This window comes from Schistocerca cancellata, chromosome 1, assembly GCF_023864275.1.
Source record: "Schistocerca cancellata isolate TAMUIC-IGC-003103 chromosome 1, iqSchCanc2.1, whole genome shotgun sequence".
In the NCBI taxonomy this organism is placed as follows: domain Eukaryota; kingdom Metazoa; phylum Arthropoda; class Insecta; order Orthoptera; family Acrididae; genus Schistocerca; species Schistocerca cancellata.
Window position 1 is genome coordinate 223,234,498 of NC_064626.1, and position 22,691 is coordinate 223,257,188.

General features: G+C 39.0%; 1 protein-coding gene across 1 annotated transcript in view; it reads left to right on the top strand.

The window, feature by feature from the left end:
• Positions 1 to 22,691, top strand: part of LOC126169612 (Fanconi anemia group I protein-like) — a 277,334-nt gene that overhangs the window by 127,200 nt on the left and 127,443 nt on the right. Inside the window, exons 13-15 of the mRNA XM_049920656.1 lie at positions 3,376 to 3,531; positions 21,403 to 21,591; positions 21,678 to 21,811. Coding sequence (XP_049776613.1) covers positions 3,376 to 3,531; positions 21,403 to 21,591; positions 21,678 to 21,811 — 479 coding nt within the window. The remainder of the gene's footprint in view (positions 1 to 3,375; positions 3,532 to 21,402; positions 21,592 to 21,677; positions 21,812 to 22,691) is intronic.

The following is a 22,691-nucleotide window of genomic DNA, read 5'->3' on the forward strand; positions in this document are numbered from 1 at the left end:
ATGGAGCGTACTGAACACAGATTCATGCAGACATATCAGTCAGTGAGGCCATTAGCCTGTCTTGCCAGTCATAATAAGAACTTAATTTTGTGTTGGATCAAAGTTGGAAAAAAATATGAACGAGAGGATTCGTGTCATTGCTAGCTGGAAGCTGGTGCTAGAGAAAAATATCCGGCCTGGAGCAAGCGGTGACCAGCAAAATCACTTACTTCTTTTCCATGTTTGCTATTGACTACCCACAGTGGATGTGTAGTGAGCATGTCATCAACAGATCGTATTCCACAAGGAAAATAAACCTCTGCTGAAGTGATGATCCGTCCTGGCACATAGGCCCCAGTGAATTAGACTGTGTTAAATGCAAAATATAAAATTAAATGGAAAAAAATTGAAATACCAATCAAACTGGCTAAGTGACCCACACATTATTTTACTTTCTTTTTCTTTCTGGGAAAGACAGTGTGGCCATAACGACTAATGTAGTAAAGAATCTGTTAAATAAAAACTGAAGTATTTTGCTAATCATCTGTTGGTTTGCAAGAGAGGAGGTAAATAAAATGCTAATAAGAGAAAGTGCTGACCGTGTACTAAAAATTTTATGGCATAAAAAAATGTAATTAAATTGAAACAGTGCAAACTACTTAGGAGCAACCAAACGGAATACCAGACTCAGCAGTTAACATTATGATGGTTTTCAGGCATATGACTGCAGGTTCTGTTCTTGCTGTCTCCTCCATCAAAACTGAGTTAATGTAGACATTTTGCTACAGATATTGTAATCAGCAAAAATTAACAACAAAGAAGAAAAAAATACTGTGTAAAAGACATTCGCCTTCACAGATAAAAACAGAGAAGGATAACTCACCTTAGATAGGAATTATGTTTTGAAACCTAAAAGAAAGTGGGGGAAAAATTAGCAGGATGTCACAGGATATATGTTTAAATTGGAATATCAATTAGTACTCAAGACTGTTGGGAAGGGGGTCGGGAGGAGGGGTGGTAGGAGGTTACAGTACAAAAGATTTATTCATTAATAAAGGAAAGAGGGATGTAGTGTGGATATCACTGCTTTCGTGAGGAGAACGAAAATATTTTATGGGTATTTCTTTCCATGGGTTAAGTACCTAATTTGATTAGGTTGTGTGTGTGTGTGTGTGTGTGTGTGTGTGTGTGTGTGTTTGTTTTTTTACAACATAGAGGAGCTATGGAACAGCTATTTACTCTATAGTTGCTGTATGTCACACCATATAAATTTGATGTATGATATTATTGATGTACAAGGGCCGTTCAGAAAGTAACCTCCGGTTGATTTAAAAAAATACACCAAGTTAAATAAAAATATTTTAATATATACATCTTACAACTACATCTTTGCACTATTTTTCTACATAGTCTCCATAGCGATTGAGGCACTTATTGTATCTCTTCACAAGCTTTGAAATTCCTTCTGCATAAAAATCACCCGCTTGTGCCTGGAGCCAGCCTGTGACCGCATCTTTGAGCTCTTCGTCGTCATCAAACCGCTGTGACCCGAGCCATTTCTTCAAATGCATGAAGAGGTGATAATCACTTGGCGCCAGGTCTGGGCTGTAAGGTGGATGGTTGATAACGTCCCACTTGAAGGACTCAAGAAGGGCCGTTGTTCTGCGAGCAGAGTGAGGACGGGCGTTATCGTGCAAAAAAACGATACCGGAAGTCAGCATACCACGGCGTTTGTTCTGTATAGCCCGTCGTAACTTTATTGTTTCACAGTACACGTCTTGATTAATGGTCGTACCACGTTCCATGAATTCAACCAACAACACCCCTTTGGCATCCCAAAACACCGTTGCCATCAGTTTTCTGGCAGAAAAATCTTGCGAGGCTTTTCTTGGTTTGGTAGGCGAATTTGAATGTGCCCACATCTTTGATTGTTCTTTTGTCTCAGGGTTCACGTACTTAATCCAGGTTTCGTCACCGGTCACGATTCTGTTTAACAATGGTTCTCCTTCGTCCTCATAACGTGACAGAAAGTCTAATGCAGAGGCCATTCTTTGAGTTTTGTGGTGGTCGGTAACAATTTTGGGCACCCATCGTGCACAGAACTTACGGTAACCCAATCTTGCTGTCACTATCTCGTACAAGAGAGTCTTAGAAATCTGTGGAAAACCAGTAGACAACTCCGACATTGAGAAACGTCGATTTTCATGAACTTTTGCATCAACTGTCTGAACGAGTTCGTCAGTCACCAATGATGGTCTACCACTCCTCTCTTCATCATGAACGTTTTCTCGTCCACTTTTAAATAAACGTACCCATTCACGGACAACTCCTTCACTCATAACTCTTGGTCCGTACACGGCACAAAGCTCACGATGAATAGTTGCTGCAGAATATCCTTTGGCTGTAAAAAACCTTATGACAGCACGCACTTCACATTTGGCGGGGTTTTCTATTGCAGCACACATTTCAAACTGCCACAAAAACTAAACTAGCGCAGGTACGACGTTCACTCGACCACGGCTTGATGCCGACTGACCTGTAGAGTGCGTGAACGCACAGATGGCGTCGCTACTCCCCCCACAACCCGCACTGTGACCGATCGGAGGTTACTTTCTGAACCGCCCTCGTATTTATTAATTGGAAATATATCAAAGAGGAATCATATGTCTCTTTCAAAATGATGTAACCTGTTTAATCAGTTTTTTTCCCACCCCTCTGCCCTCTTCCCCAGTTACCTTTTTATAGCCCTCCCCTCCACTATATTATTCACTTCCTAGGATCATGTTTCAACTTTGATACTTCCTCTTTCATTATTCTTTTTGTAGTAACCAAATAATATATGAAACCGATCCATGTAACACAAACACAGCTTTATTCATAAATCTCTGAACAACAGTGGAAATAAGCCTGCCGTACATCCACACAGAACAACTGATGTGAACGGTACAACTGGAACAATATAAAGAGACTCAATCAGCACTGCTCCCCGCATGTATATACGCGAGTTGCTGGCTGAGACCACACTGTGTGCATGACTCCCATAGGTGGCCTCTAGTAGTTGGCCCATGCTGATACAGTTGGCAGCACATTCAAGCACACATGTGCAGCAACACCACACTTGGTGCACTCACACTCATACACACTAGTAGCAGGATACAACACTTCCAGCGTTTTTCAATATTTATTTGTCTTCTCTCTATATTACATTTTTTCCCTTTTGGCCCCTTATTACCCCAATTTCTCATCTTCCCTGCATAGCTGTCCTTTCAAATTTAGTATTTGGTTATTATAAGAAATTTCTATCTCTTAAGATACTTTAATGTTGTTTCTTTTGTGGTTTTTTTTGTACTGTTTCACAGCCAGTATAATTTAATTACTTTTTTTATTATATTTCAGGAGCCATTGGCAAATTTATTATTTGTCATTCAGCAGCTAACTGTGAAGGCACTGAGTAATTCTGAGAACAGTAAACAGACAGCAGATAAACTCCAACAAATGCTTGAGTCACTTACAGATCGCATGATAAAGTGCAGTTTGGAAGACCTTGGATTTGTAAGTCTTTATTTATTAATTCTGTTATAATAGTGCTAGATATATAGGGTGTCCATAAAGTCCCTTTACAACTTCAAAATTTTATTACAACAGCAGTTGTTGAAATATTTTAACATTTCTTTTATTGTAATCAGTGTTTATAAAAGTAGTTTTACAGTGTTTAATAGACCTCTTTATGGGCACATTTACTTGCATGAAGCACATAAAGATGGTACTCAACTTCTTGCCATGTTCGCTGTAGCATAGCGTTACCAATGGTGGCAATGGCATTACAAATCCTTTGCTTCAAGTCAGTATCTGTGTTCGATACATATATTTTACATACACCCATAAAAAAAAGTCCAAGGGAGTGATATCTGGCGAATGCGGTGACAAATTATAGTTGGTTAGAAGTCAGTCAATATTTAAAGGAATTCCTCATAAATGTGGTAAAGTCAGATGTTGATTTAGCAGAGTATTAGAGTAAAGTAAATTCCTTTGGAGTCCACCAAGAAGCTGAGTATTTTACAAATTAAAAAAAAAATCACAATAAAAGATGTGGAAAATTTTATATTATCATTAAAAAATAAAAATGTGCTGGATGGTATGGGATACCCACTAATGTGATGAAAAAAGTGTGACATAATAGCACCTCCCATAAATACAATATTGAGCCAATTTTTGGACAGGGATGCTATACCGATGTTTTGAAATATGCAGAAGTCAGACCTATGTTCAAGAAAGGGTCGAGGGAAGACATGGAAAACTTATCACCCTTCATCGTATTCTTCAAATACGTCAAAAGTGTTAGAAAAAGGAGCTGCAAACCAGATCAAAAATTTTATTGTATAAAATAATATTATAAATAACCAATTTGGATTTCAACCAGGAAAAAATGCTCTGGATGAAGTGAATAACTTTATTGAAAAGATATGCAAATCAGAAGAATAAAATTGCAGATATCTTCTGTGATCTCAAAAGCATTTTATTCCATGAACCATGACTTGCATATCTACAAATTAGTCAATTTAGAGCATTGTCCTTAATCCCGTATTTGTCTAACATCATACTTACATAAGAGAAAACAAAGGGTAACTATCACTTCAGATGCAGTGAATTATTATTCTTAGGTTAGGTTAGGTTAGTGGTGTTTAACGTCTCGTCGACAACGAGGTCATTAGAGACGGAGCGCAAGCTCGGGTTAGGGAAGGATGGGGAAGGAAATCGGCCGTGCCCTTTCAAAGGAACCATCCCGGCATTTGCCTGAAACGATTTAGGGAAATCACGGAAAACCTAAATCAGGATGGCCGGAGACGGGATTGAACCGTCGTCCTCCCGAATGCGAGTCCAGTGTGCTAACCACTGCGCCACCTCGCTCGGTATTATTCTTAATTGAGTACAGTAGCACAAGGTGTGCCTCAAGGCTCCATTTTGGGGACAATCCTGTTCCTATTCTACGTAAATGACTTGTCCATAAATGTAAATTCCCAATCGGTTCTGTTTGCAGATGATACTTCTGTATTAATTGAAGATGATGATGCAGGAAAAATTCAGAGCTCCATTGTAAGTGCATTTGATACCTTATAAAACTACCGTATTTACTCGAATCTAAGCCGCACTCGAATCGTAAGCCGCACCTGAAAAATGAGACTCGAAATAAAGGAAAAAAAAATTCCCGAATCTAAGCCGCACGTGAAATTTGAGACTCGAAATTCAAGGGGGGAGAAAAGTTTTAGGCCGCACCTCCAAATCGAAACAAAGTTGGTCCATTGTAATACGAGATACAATTTAGGTCGAATGAATGACGATGCAGCTACAGTAGTTTGGTTCGAGTCGTAAGCTTAGCAGTTAAGCTTTACCAGGTAGCCATTGCTATGTGTCAGGCGCTCCGTCCGTATTTATACGGGTACCCTTCCTTTCTCACATGCTTCGTCTGGTTTGAATCAATTGCTTATTTTGCTTTGATCTGATAAGTGCCGTTTTCTTTGTTATAGGTGTTTGCGTCACTCTAAGCTGAAAATGCATTACTGTACTGTGTCATGCATTGTTTGTCGCATTCTGATAGTGCGTGTTTACGGCCTGTCGCCGCTCGCGGCATGGCTTGCTTTTGTGCGCGCTACCGCCGCTTACAATTAAAAAAAAAAGAGAGAGGAATCGTCTCATTAGCGAAACAACGGCAAGAGACTGCTATTTGTTGTTACTTACACTGCTGCTTTCTTTAATAATGATTAACAAGAACCAAATAATAGACTGTGTATGAAAGAACATGTTCTGAACGAGAGTTAGGCGAAAATTATTCTCCGTTTGAAAATCTTTGCGGCCGCTTCTTTAGTACATCAAATTCTGCACAGAAATTAGAGTCATCTTAGATTTAAAAATCTAGTCAGTTGCCGTGCTTCATTTCTGACTGTGTAACTATTAGGCATAAGAATAATACAAATATAAACATGACACGATATGTATATTCTTCCGTGTTTGCTGTTGTCTCACTCTAGTTTCGTAGTTTATTAGGCAGACAGGATTTAAATGAGATAGCAGCAAACACGAAAGAATACATGGCAAAATGTTTATATCCGTATTCTTTCTTATGGTGAAGAGAATACTGCATGTGATTCACATTTCGTCAGGTTCCTATTAGCAACCATCTCTTCTCATAGCAAGGGAAAAAAATTCAGAACGTAGAGTTGGCCATATTGACAAACATCCCAAACAGTCTTGCCTGTCGGATTTTCGTAGTACATTAAAATTCTGCTACATTCGAAGATGAACAATACGGAATTTGTATTTACTTCGTTGGATAATGTATGAAAATGCAGTGGTCGAAACTCAGGGCAGAGAAAAAAAAGCTCGTCTTCCACCTTTTTTTTTAAATTTATTTACTGACGCAGAGGTTTTGGCGCCAGTATTTATCTTTGTGCCTACAAAGCATGCCTGTGTAGCGCTACATATATTCGACGGCAGAAGTTGGTTGCGGCGGCACCTACCAACATTTTTTAGAACTTCCGCTTGCTTAGTACTCGATTCTAAGCCGCAGGCGGTTTTTTGGATTACAAAAACCGGAAAAAAAAGTGCGGCTTAGATTCGAGTTACAGTTAAATGGATTGAAACTGAACATTGCAAAAACCCACATGGTACGTTTCAAAAGCAAACATTCAAAATTTATGGAACTTAAAATACAACATATCAGTCAGCTTATGACTTAATATGGTCCAATTCCTTGGACTAAATGTGGACAAGAATTAAAGCTGGAATACACATATTGTCTTCCGACCAAATAAATTGCACAGTTTTACATTTGCATTGCTAACACGAGCAGGACTCACTAACTTGAGTACATGAAAAATGGCATATCATAGTTATTTTGACTCTGTCATTAGATATGAGATAATTTTCTGAGGAAGTTAAAGTCGTGTATCTCGAATACTGAAACTGCAAAAGAAAATTGTCAGATACAGCAGACATTCTTGTCACCCATTATTCCAGAAAGTACAAATACTAACTGTTCTGTCCATATACATTTATGAAATTATAATCTTCTTACAGACAGAGAATTAGGAACCAGGTTTTAAATTGTAAGACATTTCCAGGAGCAGATGTGGACTCTGACCACAATCTGTTGCTTATGAACTGTAGATTAAAACTGAAGAAACTGCAAAAAGGTGAGAATTTAAGGAGATTGTACCAGGATAAAATGACTAAACCAGTGGTTGTACAGTCTCAGGGAGAGCATAAGGGAACAATTGACAGGAATGGGGGAAAGAAATACAGTAGAAGAAGAATGGGTAGCTTTGAGAGATAAAGTAGTGATGGCAGCAGAGGATCAAGTAGGTAAAAAGACGAGGGCTAGTAGAAATCCTTGGGTGACATAAGAAATATTGAATTTAATTGATGAAAGGCGAAAATACAAAAATCCAGTAAATGAAGCAGGCAAAAAGGAATACAAACGTCACAAAAATGAGATCGACAGGAAGTGCAAAGTGGCTAAGCAGGGGTGGCTAGAGGAAAAATGTAAGGATGTAAAGGCTTATCTCACTAGGGGTAAGATAGATACTGCCTACAGGAAAATTAAAGAGACCTGTAGACAAAAGAGAACCACTTGTATGAATATCAAGAGCGTGAATATCAAGAGCTCAGATGGAAACCCAGTTCTAAGCAAAGAAGGGAAAGAAGAAAGGTGGAAGGAGTATATAGAGGGTCTATACAAGGGCGATGTACTTGAGGACAATATTATGGAAATGGAAGAGGATGTAGATGAAGATGAAACGGGAAATACGATACTGCCTGAAGAGTTTGACAAAGCACTGAAAGACTTGAGTTGAAACAAGGCCCCGGGAGTAGACAACATTCCATTAGAACTACTGACGGCCTTGGGAGAGCCAGTCCTGACAAAACTCTACCATCTGGTGAGCAAGATGTGTATGAGACAGGTGAAATACCCTCAGACTTCAAGAAGAATATAATAATTCCAATCCCAAAGAAAGCAGATGTTGACAGATGTGAAAATTACCGAACTATCAGTTTAATAAAATCACAGCTGAATCCTTTACAGATGAATGGAAAAACTAGTAGACTCCAACCTCGGGGAAGATCAGTTTGGATTCCGCAGAAATATTGGAACACGTGAGGCAATACTGACCTAACGATTTATCTTAGAAAATAGATTAAGTAAAGGCAAACCTACGTTTCTAGCATTTGTAGACTTAGAGAAAGCTTTTGAAAATGTTGACTGGAATACTTTCTTTCAAATTCTGAAGGTGGCAGGGGTAAAACACAGGGAGCAAAAGGCTATTTAGAACTTGTACAGAAACCAGATGGCAGTTATAAGAGTCGAGGGACATGAAAGGGAAGCAGTGATTGGGAAGGGAGTGAGACAGTGTTGTAGCCTCTCCCCGATGTTATTCAATCTGTATATTGAGCAAGCAGTAAAGGAAACAAAAGAAAAATTCAGAGTAGGTATTAAAATCTGTGGAGGAGAAATAAAAACTTTGAGGTTTTCCAGTGACATTGTAATTCTGTCAGAGACAGCAAAGGACCTGGAAGAGCAGCTGGACGGAATGGACAGTGTCTTGAAAGGAGGATATAAGATAAACATCAACAAAAGCAAAATGAAGATAATGGAATGTAGTCGAATTAAATCGGGTGATGCTGAGGGAATTAGATTAGGAAATGAGACACTTAAAGTAGTAAAGGAGTTTTGCTATTTGGGGAGCAAAATAACTGATGATGCTTGAAGTAGAGAGGATATAAAATGTAGACTGGCAATGGCAAGGAAAGCGTTTCTGAAGAAGAGAAATTTGTTAACATCGAGTATAGATTTAAGTGTCAGGAATTCGTTTCTGAAAGTATTTGTATGGAGTGTAGCCATGTATGGAAGTGAAACATGGACGATAAATAGTTTGGACAAGAAGAGAATAATAGCTTTCGAAATGTGGTGCTACAGAAGAATGCTGAAGATTAGATGTGGTAGATCATATAACTAGTGAGGAGGTATTGAATAGAATTGGGGAGAAGAGGAGTTTGTGGCACAACTTGAGTAGAAGAAGGGATTGGTTGGTAGGACATATACTGAGGCATCAAGGGATCACCAATTTAGTATTGGAGGGCAGCGTGGAGGGTAAAAATCGTAGAGGGAGACAAAGAGATGAATACACTAAGCAGATTCAGAAGGATGTAGGTTGTAGTAGGTACTGGGAGATGAAGAAGCTTACACAGGATAGAGTAATATGGAGAGATGCATCAAACCAGTCTCAGGACTGAAGACCACGACAACAACAATCTTCCTACACAGCAAACAAAAATTACTTGAGGAGAAGCATTTTAAACACGCATATAACATGAAAAATAAAAAGTAATTTTATGCTACACACACCAGTTAAAATTATATGCTTGTACTCCTCAAGATATGGGGATGATAATACATAACAAGTTAATGTGCAGAAACATATTAAATATGAAGCCAGAAATTTTAAAAATGAGGCTACAGCAGATTCTGTAGAAGAAGTGCCACTCTATTCGTGTTTATGGTAAAATTTTGCTGCAATTTTGATGTGTCTCCTGTATCTGAATCAAATGATTTAGATTATGTACATTATGAGACAAATAAACCACAATTTGCAAAATTCAATTCAGTGAAAATTATTGCACCTAGTTTGTGTTTGAAAATAACTTTATTATCAGTTGAATATTTCACATCGCTGAGTAAGTGATCTTAGATTTTTATGGCTGAATACCTTACCCCTTTCTGTGTCACATGTAACACCTCGGTTCAGTTCACAGTGATAAAAGCTATAGGAAGAATAATTTAAAATTAAGAATATAATTTTTAGAGGGGAAAATAGTGTAGAATCAGAGTTCGGTAATTGCATATCCAAATTATAGTGTATCGGCAAGTAGTTTAACGTCTACGTACAGCAAAGCCACGGAAGCTCCGTCATGGAGAAGGCAGTGACGTTAAACTCTTGTGATGAAAAACCTATAAAATGGCCTGATCGTCATTATTGCCGCCATTTTTTCCTTGCTTGTTCCATTAAAGGGCAGTGAACCTGTGTCAGTCAGCGAGACAATAATTAGATTGGACTTTACCGTGTTAAGATTCACAATAAACTGTTAGAATATTACGGAGATTAAAAGTGAAGTAGTGTACGATCTCGGACTGTTGGTAGCAATGGAGTATTAAGGGGATTTTAGGACTTTGGGGCTAGATTTGGAACTTTACGGGCATATAGATGACAGAAACTTAAATTATCTGCTGATATGAGTGAATTCAGAGGTACCGGTATTCAGATATTAACGTGTGGACTTTTGAAAGTGTCGTGTGCCGTTAGTTGAGAATTTGGACGTAGAGCGTGTGCATATCGGCATTTGCGGACTATTTAGATTCCTCCAGGCTAGGAACCTTTTAAATAGTCCATCATCCATCACCATCTTAATCCTTGAATATAGAGTGAAAGTAAAATACAAGAGCATTGTACTTATTTCGTTTACCTAGTACTAATCAGTGAAGGTTGTACGGATCCAAAGCTATTCAGCAGTAAGTCAGCATCATCTAGCGGAAAGCGTAGGCATTAACTAACACTCTAACTGAAGTGAACATTTATGTGTTTTACGGACTGCGTAATATGAACTTCTGTGACTCTTTGACATCCCCACTCCCTCCGAAAGGTGGTGCAGGCTGTCTTAATCATAAAAGGGGAGAGTTTTAGCTGGGCAAATTACCTAATAAAAGCAATATTTACAAGACTCGCAGTAATAGCAAAACACAAGGATCGCACCTCATCAGAGAGTCGTTGCTGTCACGTCGGGAAGTAAAGTCGGAAAACCAACCAACGATACGTATCTACGAGCAGACGTTGACGTGGAGTACCTAAAAAGGGAACCACAAGAGAGTTGGGGATGCTTCTCACACTAACACTGAGTGAAACGTAGTGTACGTCATTTCTCATTCCAGTATTACATGCACAAATGTTACTGTTTTAGAATTGTACATGATTGTTGACAACAAACATTATAATGGAATAAATGTGTTGTTAGGCTATTGAACATTTCCCAGTTCATGGCGGCATGGTTCAACAACCACTGATAAATTATTGGCTGCAAAACAGGCCTTATTATTTTATATTTTGCCAATGACACGTTTCACCTGCACCCTACGGATTATGGCTCGGAGGAACCCTGACAGCAATGCCACCAAGTTGAATAATGCTTTTCATGCAGCCACACTACGTCGTGTTTTGACGCAAACTGTGCGCAATAGGCTGCATGATGTACAACTTCCCTCTCAACATCCATGGATAGGTCCATCTTTACAACCACGATGCCATGCAGCGCAGTACAGATAAGCCCAACAACATGCCGAAAGGACCACTCAGGATTGGCATCATGTTCTCTTCAACGAAGAGTGTCGCATATGCCTTCACCCAGACAACCATCTGAGACGTGTTTAGAGGCAACCCAATCAGGCTGAATGCCTTAGACACACTATCCAGCGAGTGCAGCAAGGTGGAGGTTCCCCTGCTATACGATCATTTGGTGTGTGCTGTTTCGGGGTGGCGTTATGTGGGACTGACGTACGCCGCTGGTGGTTATGGAGGGCGCTGTAACTGCTGTAAGATATGTGAATGCCATTCTCCTACTGATAGTGCAACCATATTAGCGAAGCATTCGTCTTCATGGACTAAAATTCGCGCCCCCATCATGCACATCTTGTGAATGACGTCCTTCAGGATAACATCACCACTTGACTAGAGTGACCAGCATGTTCTCCAGACATGAACCTTATCAAACATGTCTGAGATAGATTGAAAAGGGCTTGTTATGGATGACATGACCCATCAACCACTCTGAGGGATCCACACTGAATTGCCGTTGAGGAGTGGGATGTTCTGAACTAACAGTGCCTTGATGAACTTGTGGATAGTATGCCGCAACAAATACAGGCATGCGTCATTGCAAGAGGATGTGCTACTGGGTATTAGAGGTGCCGGTGTGTACAGCAATCTGTACCACCACCTCTGAAGGTCATGCTGTATGGTGGTACAACATGCAATGTGTGATTTTCATGAGCAATAAAAAGGGCAGAAATGATGTTTATGTTGATCTCTATTCCAATTTTCCGTACAGGTTCTGAAACTCTCGAAACCGAGGTGATGCAAAACTTTTTTTGATGTGTGTATATCGGGGCACCATGCAGTGTTCTTAAAATATTGACAGTGTTGTTTATGTACTAAGACATTTGCATGGATCCCAGTCTGTGTGTTTAACACCTGTTGTGCCTGCCAATGTGATGATGCCTTAAAAAGGGTGAGAGGCGTTATTGACAAAATATAAAATAATAAAGCCTGTTTTGCAGCCAAGACTGCTTATCTTTGCAAAAATGTTAGGTTATTGTCAGTGTGCCTAATTGTTTGAAGAAGTTTCTGCAACAGGTTTGGAAGTGGGCCCTTATTACACACTTCTGTGCAACAAACACCCTTTGCCTCAGTGATAAAGTGACATGACAAGTTAATACAGAAGATACCACAAGATATTAGTGCATGAAAATAAGAAAAGTAAGACAGCTTATGAATTCTCGTTGTGAAGATTTGTTATTATACATAACGCAAAAGTTGCATTGGTGTGGAATCTAGGAATTCTTCTTTCATGTTGAAAAAAATAAAATAAGTATCAAATTACAATATACATTGGAGCTTTTCTGCTTTTTCTTTCTCTGTATACTCTTAATAGTAGTGGTAGTAGTAGTAATATAATAATAATAATAATAATAATAATAATAATAATAATAATAGCCATATGATATTTAAATATGTTGTATTTCGTGCTTGCTGAACAACATTTGATTCTAAAAAAAAATGAAAAAAGCTATCAAATGTTGTGTGAAATGATTTATCTAAAAGTAAGAAATAAAATAGATTAGCAAGTGAGATGCGTCAAATATCTTTCTTTACATTATTTCGAACATCATTCATAGGCACATCAGATATTTCTCTAATCTATTAGATTTCTTGCTTTTAGACAAATCATTTCACAAAATATTTGACTTTCCCCCAGTATTTTCGAGGAGGAGGTGATTAGTTCTACTGATAAGTAATTATTAATATCTGTCCTACTACCTTTCTTGTAAAGGCTTCTGGCAATATCGTATGTCAGGCTGTCTAGTTATATACCCTGTATTACTTGTACACTGCATATATGACTGAATATACTGCATGTAAGTGAGGAACAGGATTTTTGTATTTTGTCAGCAGCATTAACAAATCCATAACAGTATTTGCTATTGTTGGAGTTGATTACATTCTTAATTTGTTTGGCTGAACATGGAGTAATTGTGACTTGCTTCATGTATGTCTCATTGGCATTGCTTGTTGTATGTGTTGGTTTTGTTTATGTCTTGAACCATCCCCTCCAGTCTTCTGAGTTACTTCCAGGAACTGATCATTAAACACATTTGAGGAACTGATCATTAAACACATTTGCTATATTTTTGCTGTCATGTATTATTTCTCTGTTTTCTTTCCTACAACATTGATATTAATCCATCTGTACTTGACATTGTACTACTTATTAAGGCTTCGTCGTGTTCCACTCACCTGTATTGTGCTACAAGAATTATTGCTCAGATGCTGTCTGTGTGCTATGATTAGTGTAATGTTGTCTTCACAGTTGCAGTGAGAGCAATACATACAGGGTTGTGCTTTATTTTTAGATTCATCACTCAAAGTTGCTTCTTCTGTTTGTCCTAATCATTTAACGTAACTTTCTTAACAGGTTACATGATATTTTGAATCATTTTGTAATCCAGGCATAGTTTGTCTCTTTCTTCAAGCATCAGTTCTTCTGGTACCAACATGACATTCTCTCTTGGGTGGAACAAACCTGTGAAAATACGTGCTGTACTCCTTTGTATCCTTTCAGTATCCTGTGTTAGTCCCATTTGGTATTTGTCCCACACACTTAAGCAATATTCTAGGTTGTGTTGGAAGAGTGTTTTGTTTACAGACTACCTTATAGATTGATTGTACTCCATAGTTTTTTGCCACCTGCTTTACCTGTGACTGAGCCTACTTGAGCTCCCCCCCCCCCCCCCCCCCCCCCCCAACTCCAAACATTTGAAGCAATTTGCCAATCTTTGCTCCAACTAGAAATATTACCAACGTCTGACTGAATATTTGTACAGTTATTTTAGATAGTGTTTCATGACAGATAAATGAATCATCTATGAATAAATTAAGGTAACTATTAATATTGTCTTCAAGGTCATTAATATACAACATAAACAGCAAGGGTCCCAACACACTTCCTGGGAGCACATCTTGTAGTTACATCTATATCTGTCGATGACTCTCTTTCTAAGAGAACTTGCTGCATCCTCTCTACCAAAAAATCTTCAGTCACAAATTTTGTGCGATACCCCACACGATCCTGTTTTTGATAATAAGCATACCGGTAGGTGTTGTACAGAGTCAAATGTTTTTTAGAAATTGAGAAATACTGCAACTACCTGCCTGCCTTCATCCATAGCTTGCACTGTGGTGTATCACATGAGAAAAGTGAGAGCTGGATTTCACATGATGGATGTTTTCAAAACCCATGCTGTGTGGCTCGAAAGAGGTAATTCTCTTAGAGTTGTCTCATTACACTTGAGCTCAGAATATATTCTAATACTCTACAACAAAATGATGTCAAGGATATTGGACAGTAGTTATGTGGATCATTTCCGCTACACGTCTTGTAGACAGGTGAAACATTTGCTTTCTTCCTACTGCTGAGTATAGACTTTTGTTAGAGTAATCAGTCCAGATACCTCTCCAGACAGTTCAAGATACGACTGTACAAAACCCTGATCCAGCCTGTTGTTCTGTATGGCTGTGAGATATGGAGTATCTGGAAACAGGACTTCCGTAAGCTCCTTGTTTTTGGGAGAAAAGTGCTTTGGAATATCTTTGGTTCTGGATGCAGACACAGGGGAATGGAGGCTCAGACACAATCAAGAGCTTGAGGAACAATACCAACAAACCAACATAGCAGGAACTCTCAAAGCCAAACAAATACAGTGGGCTGTCCATGTGGTCCGTATGGAAGATCACGGATGGCCTCGGAAGCTCCTGGATTTCACATCTACAGGAAAGAGACCCCCAGGCAGACTCAAGAAGTGTTGGAGGGATGGCCTCCATGAAGATTTAAACCAAGCATCAATAGATGTGGACAGATGGTGGATAGCAGCACTGGACAGAATACAATGGAGGAAGAAACTAGTAGCAGCATGCGGTCCAGTGGGCCTGATAGTGTAGAAGAAGAAGAATAAGAAGAAAAGTGATCTATGGTGTATTATAGTTAAGAGAGGCTAACTCAGCAGCAAATTCAGTATAGAAGCTAATAAGGATTCCATTGGCCCCTGGAGTTTCGTTCAGTTTTAGTGGTTTCATTTGTTGCTCAGTGCCACTGACTCTAATACCTATTTCCCTCATCTTTTCAGTGGTATGAAAATTAAAAAGAACATTGGGAAATGGATAGGAACATTGGGAAATGGAGTTAAGCATTTCAGCTTTTGCTTTGTTACCCTGAGTTTCAGTTCCTGTCGCATCCACGAGTGACTGGACACCCAACTTTGATGCCATTAACAGACTTTACGTATGACCAAAATTTATTTCTGTTTTTGGCAATATTCTGCCACGGTAGCCATTGATGGCATCATGCGTTGTAGTCTTGAGAACCCAATGCTTTTCATTCAGTGCTCTACTCCCATATTCTTTGTTTTACACCTGTTATGCAGTAGTCTGTTTCCTTAAACATTCTTCACAGTGAGTATATACTGTGGACGATGCTTGTCATGAACTGTTCTACCGGGTCTAAATCTATCCAGAGCAGGGTGGTGCCTGTTCTTTGGAACATGTCTGAAAGAATAAACACTGTTCTTGTTCCCTCGGCTGCACATATACGTGCTGAACTGAAATATATCCTGACATTGGCTGCAATTGGGCACTGAAATGGCAACGGATCAAAATTTGTACTGGACCAGAACTAGAACTAGTAGTGTGCGACAGGATGGGAATTTAGGTCAAACAGAAAGCATGCTCTGATAGCCGAAGTGGTTAAGACAACTGCACACGTAAAGAGGAAAATTCAGGTTGAAGTTCCGATCTGGCACAAATTTTCATTTGTTGCCATTAAATTCATTTCAATGTGCAGTTGTGGCCAATGTTAGAATTTATTTCATTTCATCATATTCTTTTAAACTTACAGCAATTACAGTAAGTCAGGTTACTTACGTACTAGCAAACTAATATTTTCTCTAAAGTTGCCGGTTACATTAAGACATGAGTCAGTAGAAAGATCCAATCACCTTTTTATGCCCACCCCTGATACTGAGTCTCACCCAATCAATTTTGCATGCAACCTCAATCTCTATCATGTAGATTTGAGTTTCTTGCCTACTCTGATCAAGACTCTACCTTCACCTCTTCTTAGCCTATTTTTTCGATACAGGCTTGAACTTTCCCCAAACATCTGACTGCTGTCAACTACAGGTCCATATTAACTTTCTGTGCCTAGTATTATGTGAGCTTCACTGCTTTTTAGGCACACTTCAAATTCTAGCACTTTGTTGCGAATGCTTAGGCAGTTAACCACTAGGATTTTAATACTCTCACCTGTGTGGAGCCATTCTATGGATCTTACACTGATACTTCTGCATCACTTACAGCTGTTATTATTATTATTATTATTATTATTATTATTATTATTATTATATGGTCTGAGTGGAGAGTCCTCAAAGAAGTGTGTGTGTGTGTGTGTGTGTGTGTGTGTGTGTGTGTGTGTGTGTGTGTGTGTGTGTGTGTAGTACGCACTTGATTCATTGAGGTGAACCTTACCATTCTCAACAATATGGCACAAGTCTAGAAAGTCACAGCCTAGCTTGTTGTGGAACATTCAGTCTCGGAGTCAATCCTTCACCTCGACTTGGAACCAGTAGGCCACAAACTGTTCTGAGGACAATGTCGTAGATTGAAAACTTCATTGAAACACTGTAGCAAGGTTGCCATTCTCTAGAAGGATCTAAGTGTGATCTCAGAGCTGAGATGACTGGTGTTTATTTTTTCTAATGTGTACCACAAGCTGCAGTTGATTCACCATATTTCCTTGATGGCTGCTGGAATAGCCCCTTTAAGATGTTGTATGAGGCCTACAGGCATGAGCACTGAGTACACATTGTGTTCTTCCCCATCCCTTGCTGCCATTTCTCTAAGGGGTACCATTATTCATCTTAGTTTGAACTGCTGATAATAAACAGGTTCTACCCTTTTGTGTTGGTCTCCTCTTAACATGGTACTCAGCATGTTTTCCCAAAAGCTGACCATGGTACTCAGCGTGTTTCTCAAAAGTTAACTGAGTCTCACTGGCCCGGTTTCAGTTTTAGTGGAAGACAGTACTACGTACTTCGTGGTTAGGAGGTGTGTGTAACGCCCTGAGCTCTCCCTAGTCTCAACTGTACAGGAAGCCTAGACCTATCATTGACATGCCATTCACAATGAAACTGATGAGCAGTGATAGATCTTGCACTTTCTGCAGAAGAAATGTTGTTTACAGGAGAGAATAGTACTTTATTAACCATAGGTATTTCTAGTACACGACTCTTGGGTGCCCTTCCAACATTCACAAATTCACAGCAGCTTCCAGTTGGTTATAAACAGCAACTAACTCATCTTTTCCCCAAGAACAGCATACACAGTGGGGCTCAGTTGTGCTTCGTGCTAGATTTTACAGAATAATAAACAAATAACTTTAAACTAAGATTGCTGATTATCTGTTAATTTATGGGTCTGCTCTGCTCCAAGTATTACCAGTAGCCTTTTAGAACTGAAGCAATTAACAACAAAATGAGATATCTGTGATGACAAAAGAAAAACTTGGTATAAAAATTGTTTCTTTAAAACATTTTCCATGTTATGACGAATAACAAACTCAACACTACTGTTAGTTTATGATACATGCAAGCAGTGTACACTTCTGGTTAAAGAGGAGACTAATGTGACACAATATGTCAGTTATTTACAGTAATGGTAAAAGACATGAACTGATTACTAAGAAATAGGCTATACACAACAGTTAAAACTGAAGGAAATTCTCAAAAATACGTTTGGAAACATCTATAAACTGTCAAAAATACATCTTTTTTCACTTAAATACAACTACACAGTGAAATCAATGAGTAGTTGAATGATAATACGGTGGCCAAAAGTTTCTATACAGCACGAAATTTAGTTTATAATTCACAATGAAAATTTAGGTAATCAACTTATTTACAAGTTTGTGGATTTCACAGTTTATTATTATTATTATTACTTAATTGAATTTGTTACACCTCTGGTACTGGTGTGCCAGATATAAGCACTTTGGTGTCCGTTCATAACTTCTGCAAGCAGCGGCAAACAGTGGTACATTTGTACGGAATCTGTTAATAACTTGAAAAAAATATAATGTACTGTTTTTTTGTGTTGATAGTTCTTTGCTCAGTCCGCCCTCGTGGTCTCGCGGTAGCGTTCTCGCTTCCCGAGCATGGGGTCCCGGGTTCGATTCCCTGCGGGGTCAGGGATTTTTCCTGCCTCGAGATAACTGGGTGTTGTTGTGTCGTCTTCATCATCATCATTCATCCCCATTACGGTCGGAGGAAGGCAACGGCAAACCACCTCCATTAGGACCTTGCCTAGTAAGGCTGTGCGAGTCTCCCGCATCGTTCCCCTACGCTCTGTAAAGAAGCATGGGACTTCATTCATTTCAGTTCTTTGCTCAGGTTGAAAACAGTACCAGTGTAATTTGTAAAATGGTATAACTCTGCCTCATGGTTAAAATAAGATGGTAATTCCTTACTATGAACAAACACGTTAGTGGACCCATGATCAAACCCTGTGAAATGCCCCTTGTAATTCTCCCCAAACAGCTGTTTCCATGATGCAAGTACCAAAAAGTGTCTTGAAACAGCATGTGATCCAGTAGTTGCTTGTGAACTTTCAACTGACCAGTCTTAAAACCTTAATACTGTTCAGTGAAACAGCATCTGGTCACAACTACTAACAAAGCTGTTAGTTTTCTCATATTAAACACAATGTTGTTTAAAAACAGTCAGTCCAGCTGTTTGAAAAGGACTGTCAGACTGCGCTAGGTTTAGGTTTTGTCTAACATGTTGGTTGGTTGGTTGGTTGGTTGGTCTGGGGAGTAAAGGCACCAAACTACAAGGTCATCAGTCTTACGTAACATGTCCTGGTTTGTGTGCGTGCGTGCGAGTTGTGTCTAAAGCACATGTCAAGTAGTCAGTGAAACAACTGAGCAAGGTAGTGCAGTGGTTAACTTCACTGGGCATGCGTATGGAAGGCACAGGGTTCAAATTCGTGTTCTACCAAAGGCAAACTCTGGGAACTCTGGGATCGTTACTATGTGAAGGTCATACCCAATTTCCTTTCCTATCCTTGCCCTATCTGAGCTTTTGCTTCATCTCTAACAACCGTATCAGCTAAACCCTAATCTTCATTTCTTCTTTGTTCACACAGCAGGTTGATGTGACATGCGTTATGGAAAACTATGTCTAATGTGTGTTACAATAATTTGTAAAAATTCCAGCAAGTGACATTAGGGGGTTCTGGATTGTGTCCCGTTATACCATACATTTTCACATCACCTGATGCTTGCCTAAATTGCTGAAATTCTGAAGAGTGTTCCAGAGGGGTTATTTTAATATAAATATCGCATATGACGATGTGTCCCATCTCAAAACTGGTTATGGTGAGAAAATGAAAGTTTCTGTAAAGCATGGATAATACAACATCAAATTGTAAGCATGACATGACTCAGCCTAATACCATTGCCTTCAGAAAGCAGAGTCCTGGCCATATGAGCTGTCAAAGGATGCCTCCGCGTCCTGTTCAAAGTTTGGCTCTCTTTCCCTTTTACTGCTTTTCAAAAGTCCACAGATGTTCTCCTGGCACCCTAGGTGGTGTAGAACGCTTAGGATAATGGATGTAGTGGAAACTGAACACTGTCTGAAAAATGCAAGGGTTTGTTGTCGAATTCCAGTTTGGCAGATGGTTTTAATCTGTCAGTAAGTTTGAGGTTTCAGAAGATAATAGGTTGCCTAATTCTATAAAGAAAATCAGGGAAAAAACACCTTCATCAATTTAATTTTGCGTGACACATTATATTATGTACTTACAACACGAAGGACCACTGTTATTTCATACGAGAAGTATTATTCACCATACAAGTTACACTACTTGTAATTTATGGATCATACGTGGCATTGTGGTTCCCAGGCACCTTATTTGCCAGCTACTCATACCTTGCACTTCTTGTATATGGAATAAGCTAAACTTTCTGACAGTAAGGTAGCATAAAATTACCAGCCACCGAAATAAGAGTAACTAGAGTAGGACCGATAGATAAATTTAAAAGTACTGTTCACTCTCTGTCTTAAAGGAGGGTCCTAACACAGGTGCTGAGGAAAGGCATTTTCACTCCACGTCCTACATGTAACTAGTTTCTTTTGACTCATTTCCTGTGTCCTGTCTCCCTCCTGATACATGGTTGGACACACTTTTTATTTGCTTTCAGCACCAGTGCATATATTTCTCCTATTCTCAGTCTTGATGCACTTTCACAGAGTTTCTCAAACGTTCTACAAATCACTGATGTTCCTCTGGAAGTGAATAAGTTGTATGTAAATTGAAGGTGGAGGGAGATGGAAGGAAGGAAAGGGGAGCTGCATTGGGACATTACGCAGAATCAGCGGCGACAAGTGAAAATGTGTATCGGACCGGGATTCAAACGCGGGATCTCCTGCTTGCTGGGCACGTGAGTTAGCCACAGTATCATCAGAGACACAGTGTTATTGCAACTGCGTGGACTATCTCGGCACATCTCATGGATCACAATTATTGTTAGTTTCACTTGTGAATTCCATTGTGTCAGGTGAATGCTTGCAGGAAATGAATGATTGTATGATGAACAATTTCACCTATCGAATGGAATATGTGTGTACTCTTCCACATGTGTTGTTTCATCTCATGATGCAACTGTGTACTTACGGCTACATTTTTGAGTGATAAAAAGGGAGTGTCATTTCCCTTCAAGGCACCTGTATTGCACTTTGTTTGTTGCCCGTCATCGACATTGATTTAAGGAATAGAATCCATGTTAATGTTTCATTTTTTTTCTTAGTCAGCAGCAGTATCCCAACCCCCAAATATGAGAGCACCTTTCTGAATAATTAATTTAGTATTAAAAACAGTAATGAATCTCTGTAGTTGATATACAGTCATGGATTGAATTGCTATTACTTGTCCTAATTGACACAGTTACAGTTAATAGAATTCAATGGTAATTTTGATGTTTCATCCTTCTTTATAGGATAATACAACAAATTTCGCAGATATTATACCTGAAAGTCAGCAGGCTGTGGAAATATTCCATCAAACTCTTGGCATTTATGAAGCCCTCATGGCATACACAATATCTTTATGGAAGGAAACCTCTAGCAATTGTCAGAGATTATCAAACCTTTTTAAGGGCTATCATAGGTTGATAGAATTTGCAAAGGTAAAAACTAAAATATTGCTTATAATAATGTTATAGTTATGCAAGTGGATGAATTACATAGATTTATATAAGAATGTATTAATCAGTCAGCTTGCAAACCACGAAAGAAAGATAAGGATGCAGATTCTCTGAAAGGAAAGTTAGCGGGGAAGCCACTGAAATTACCTTCAACACTTATGGATTTTGAAACTGTCAACAAACTACAGGCACTGCTGGGCAGGTATGTATATGTCACATTTTGTCACATTTTGTGTTGGTACAGTTTGAGATGAATACTGGAACTTAGGATGTAGTGGGCTATATGTCTAGTTTCTGCAGTTTCGACTGATGTCCATATTGGTAATATCCAGACAATGTATCAGTTATGGAAGAAGGATGGAATTCGTGCTCTAGCCCATAGCAGATTCCTGTCGTAGCCATCAGCTGATAAAGTCAGTGTTGAAGGGGCACATGTCCTTAGAATGGAGCAAGACTGCTCACCACCCCACCCACTTTCCTTCCACAAGTGAAGCAGTTTCTGGGTATTGCCACATTGTCTTAAGTCGAAATTGTGGAATTTGGATTTTTGCTCTGTGTCTGGCAGGTACAGAAGTAATTTTTATCATTACTTGACAGTAATCTACATTTTGAAACAATTAATACTAACAAATATTTGTGAACCTTTGTTGAAAATTCTGACATTTCCAAGAGAAATTACAAGCAGAGTTTAACTTGGATAATGGCCTCGAGTGATTTTAATGGTGAGTAATCATTTGCACAATATTTAAAAGAGAACACTTTAATTAAGTACATTTCCATATATCATACTCAACACGTTGACTGCCACGAGGTTGCCGCCAGCTGCATCAGAGACATACAACCTCATGGCGAAACCTCCACCACTAAGTGTATGGCAGTCAACATGTTAGTAAGACTGACCAAGAGACAGATCAAAGAGTAGTTACTACAATGCTACTTGCGAAGACAAGGAAGATACATATTACCATCATATAGAATCCATAACAACACTTCAAAGACCAGTAGTTAATTTCAAAGATTCTTCCTTAATTAGTTTTCCTCTTAATTCTTCAAACACACAACCAGTTAGTAGTTTAGTCAGT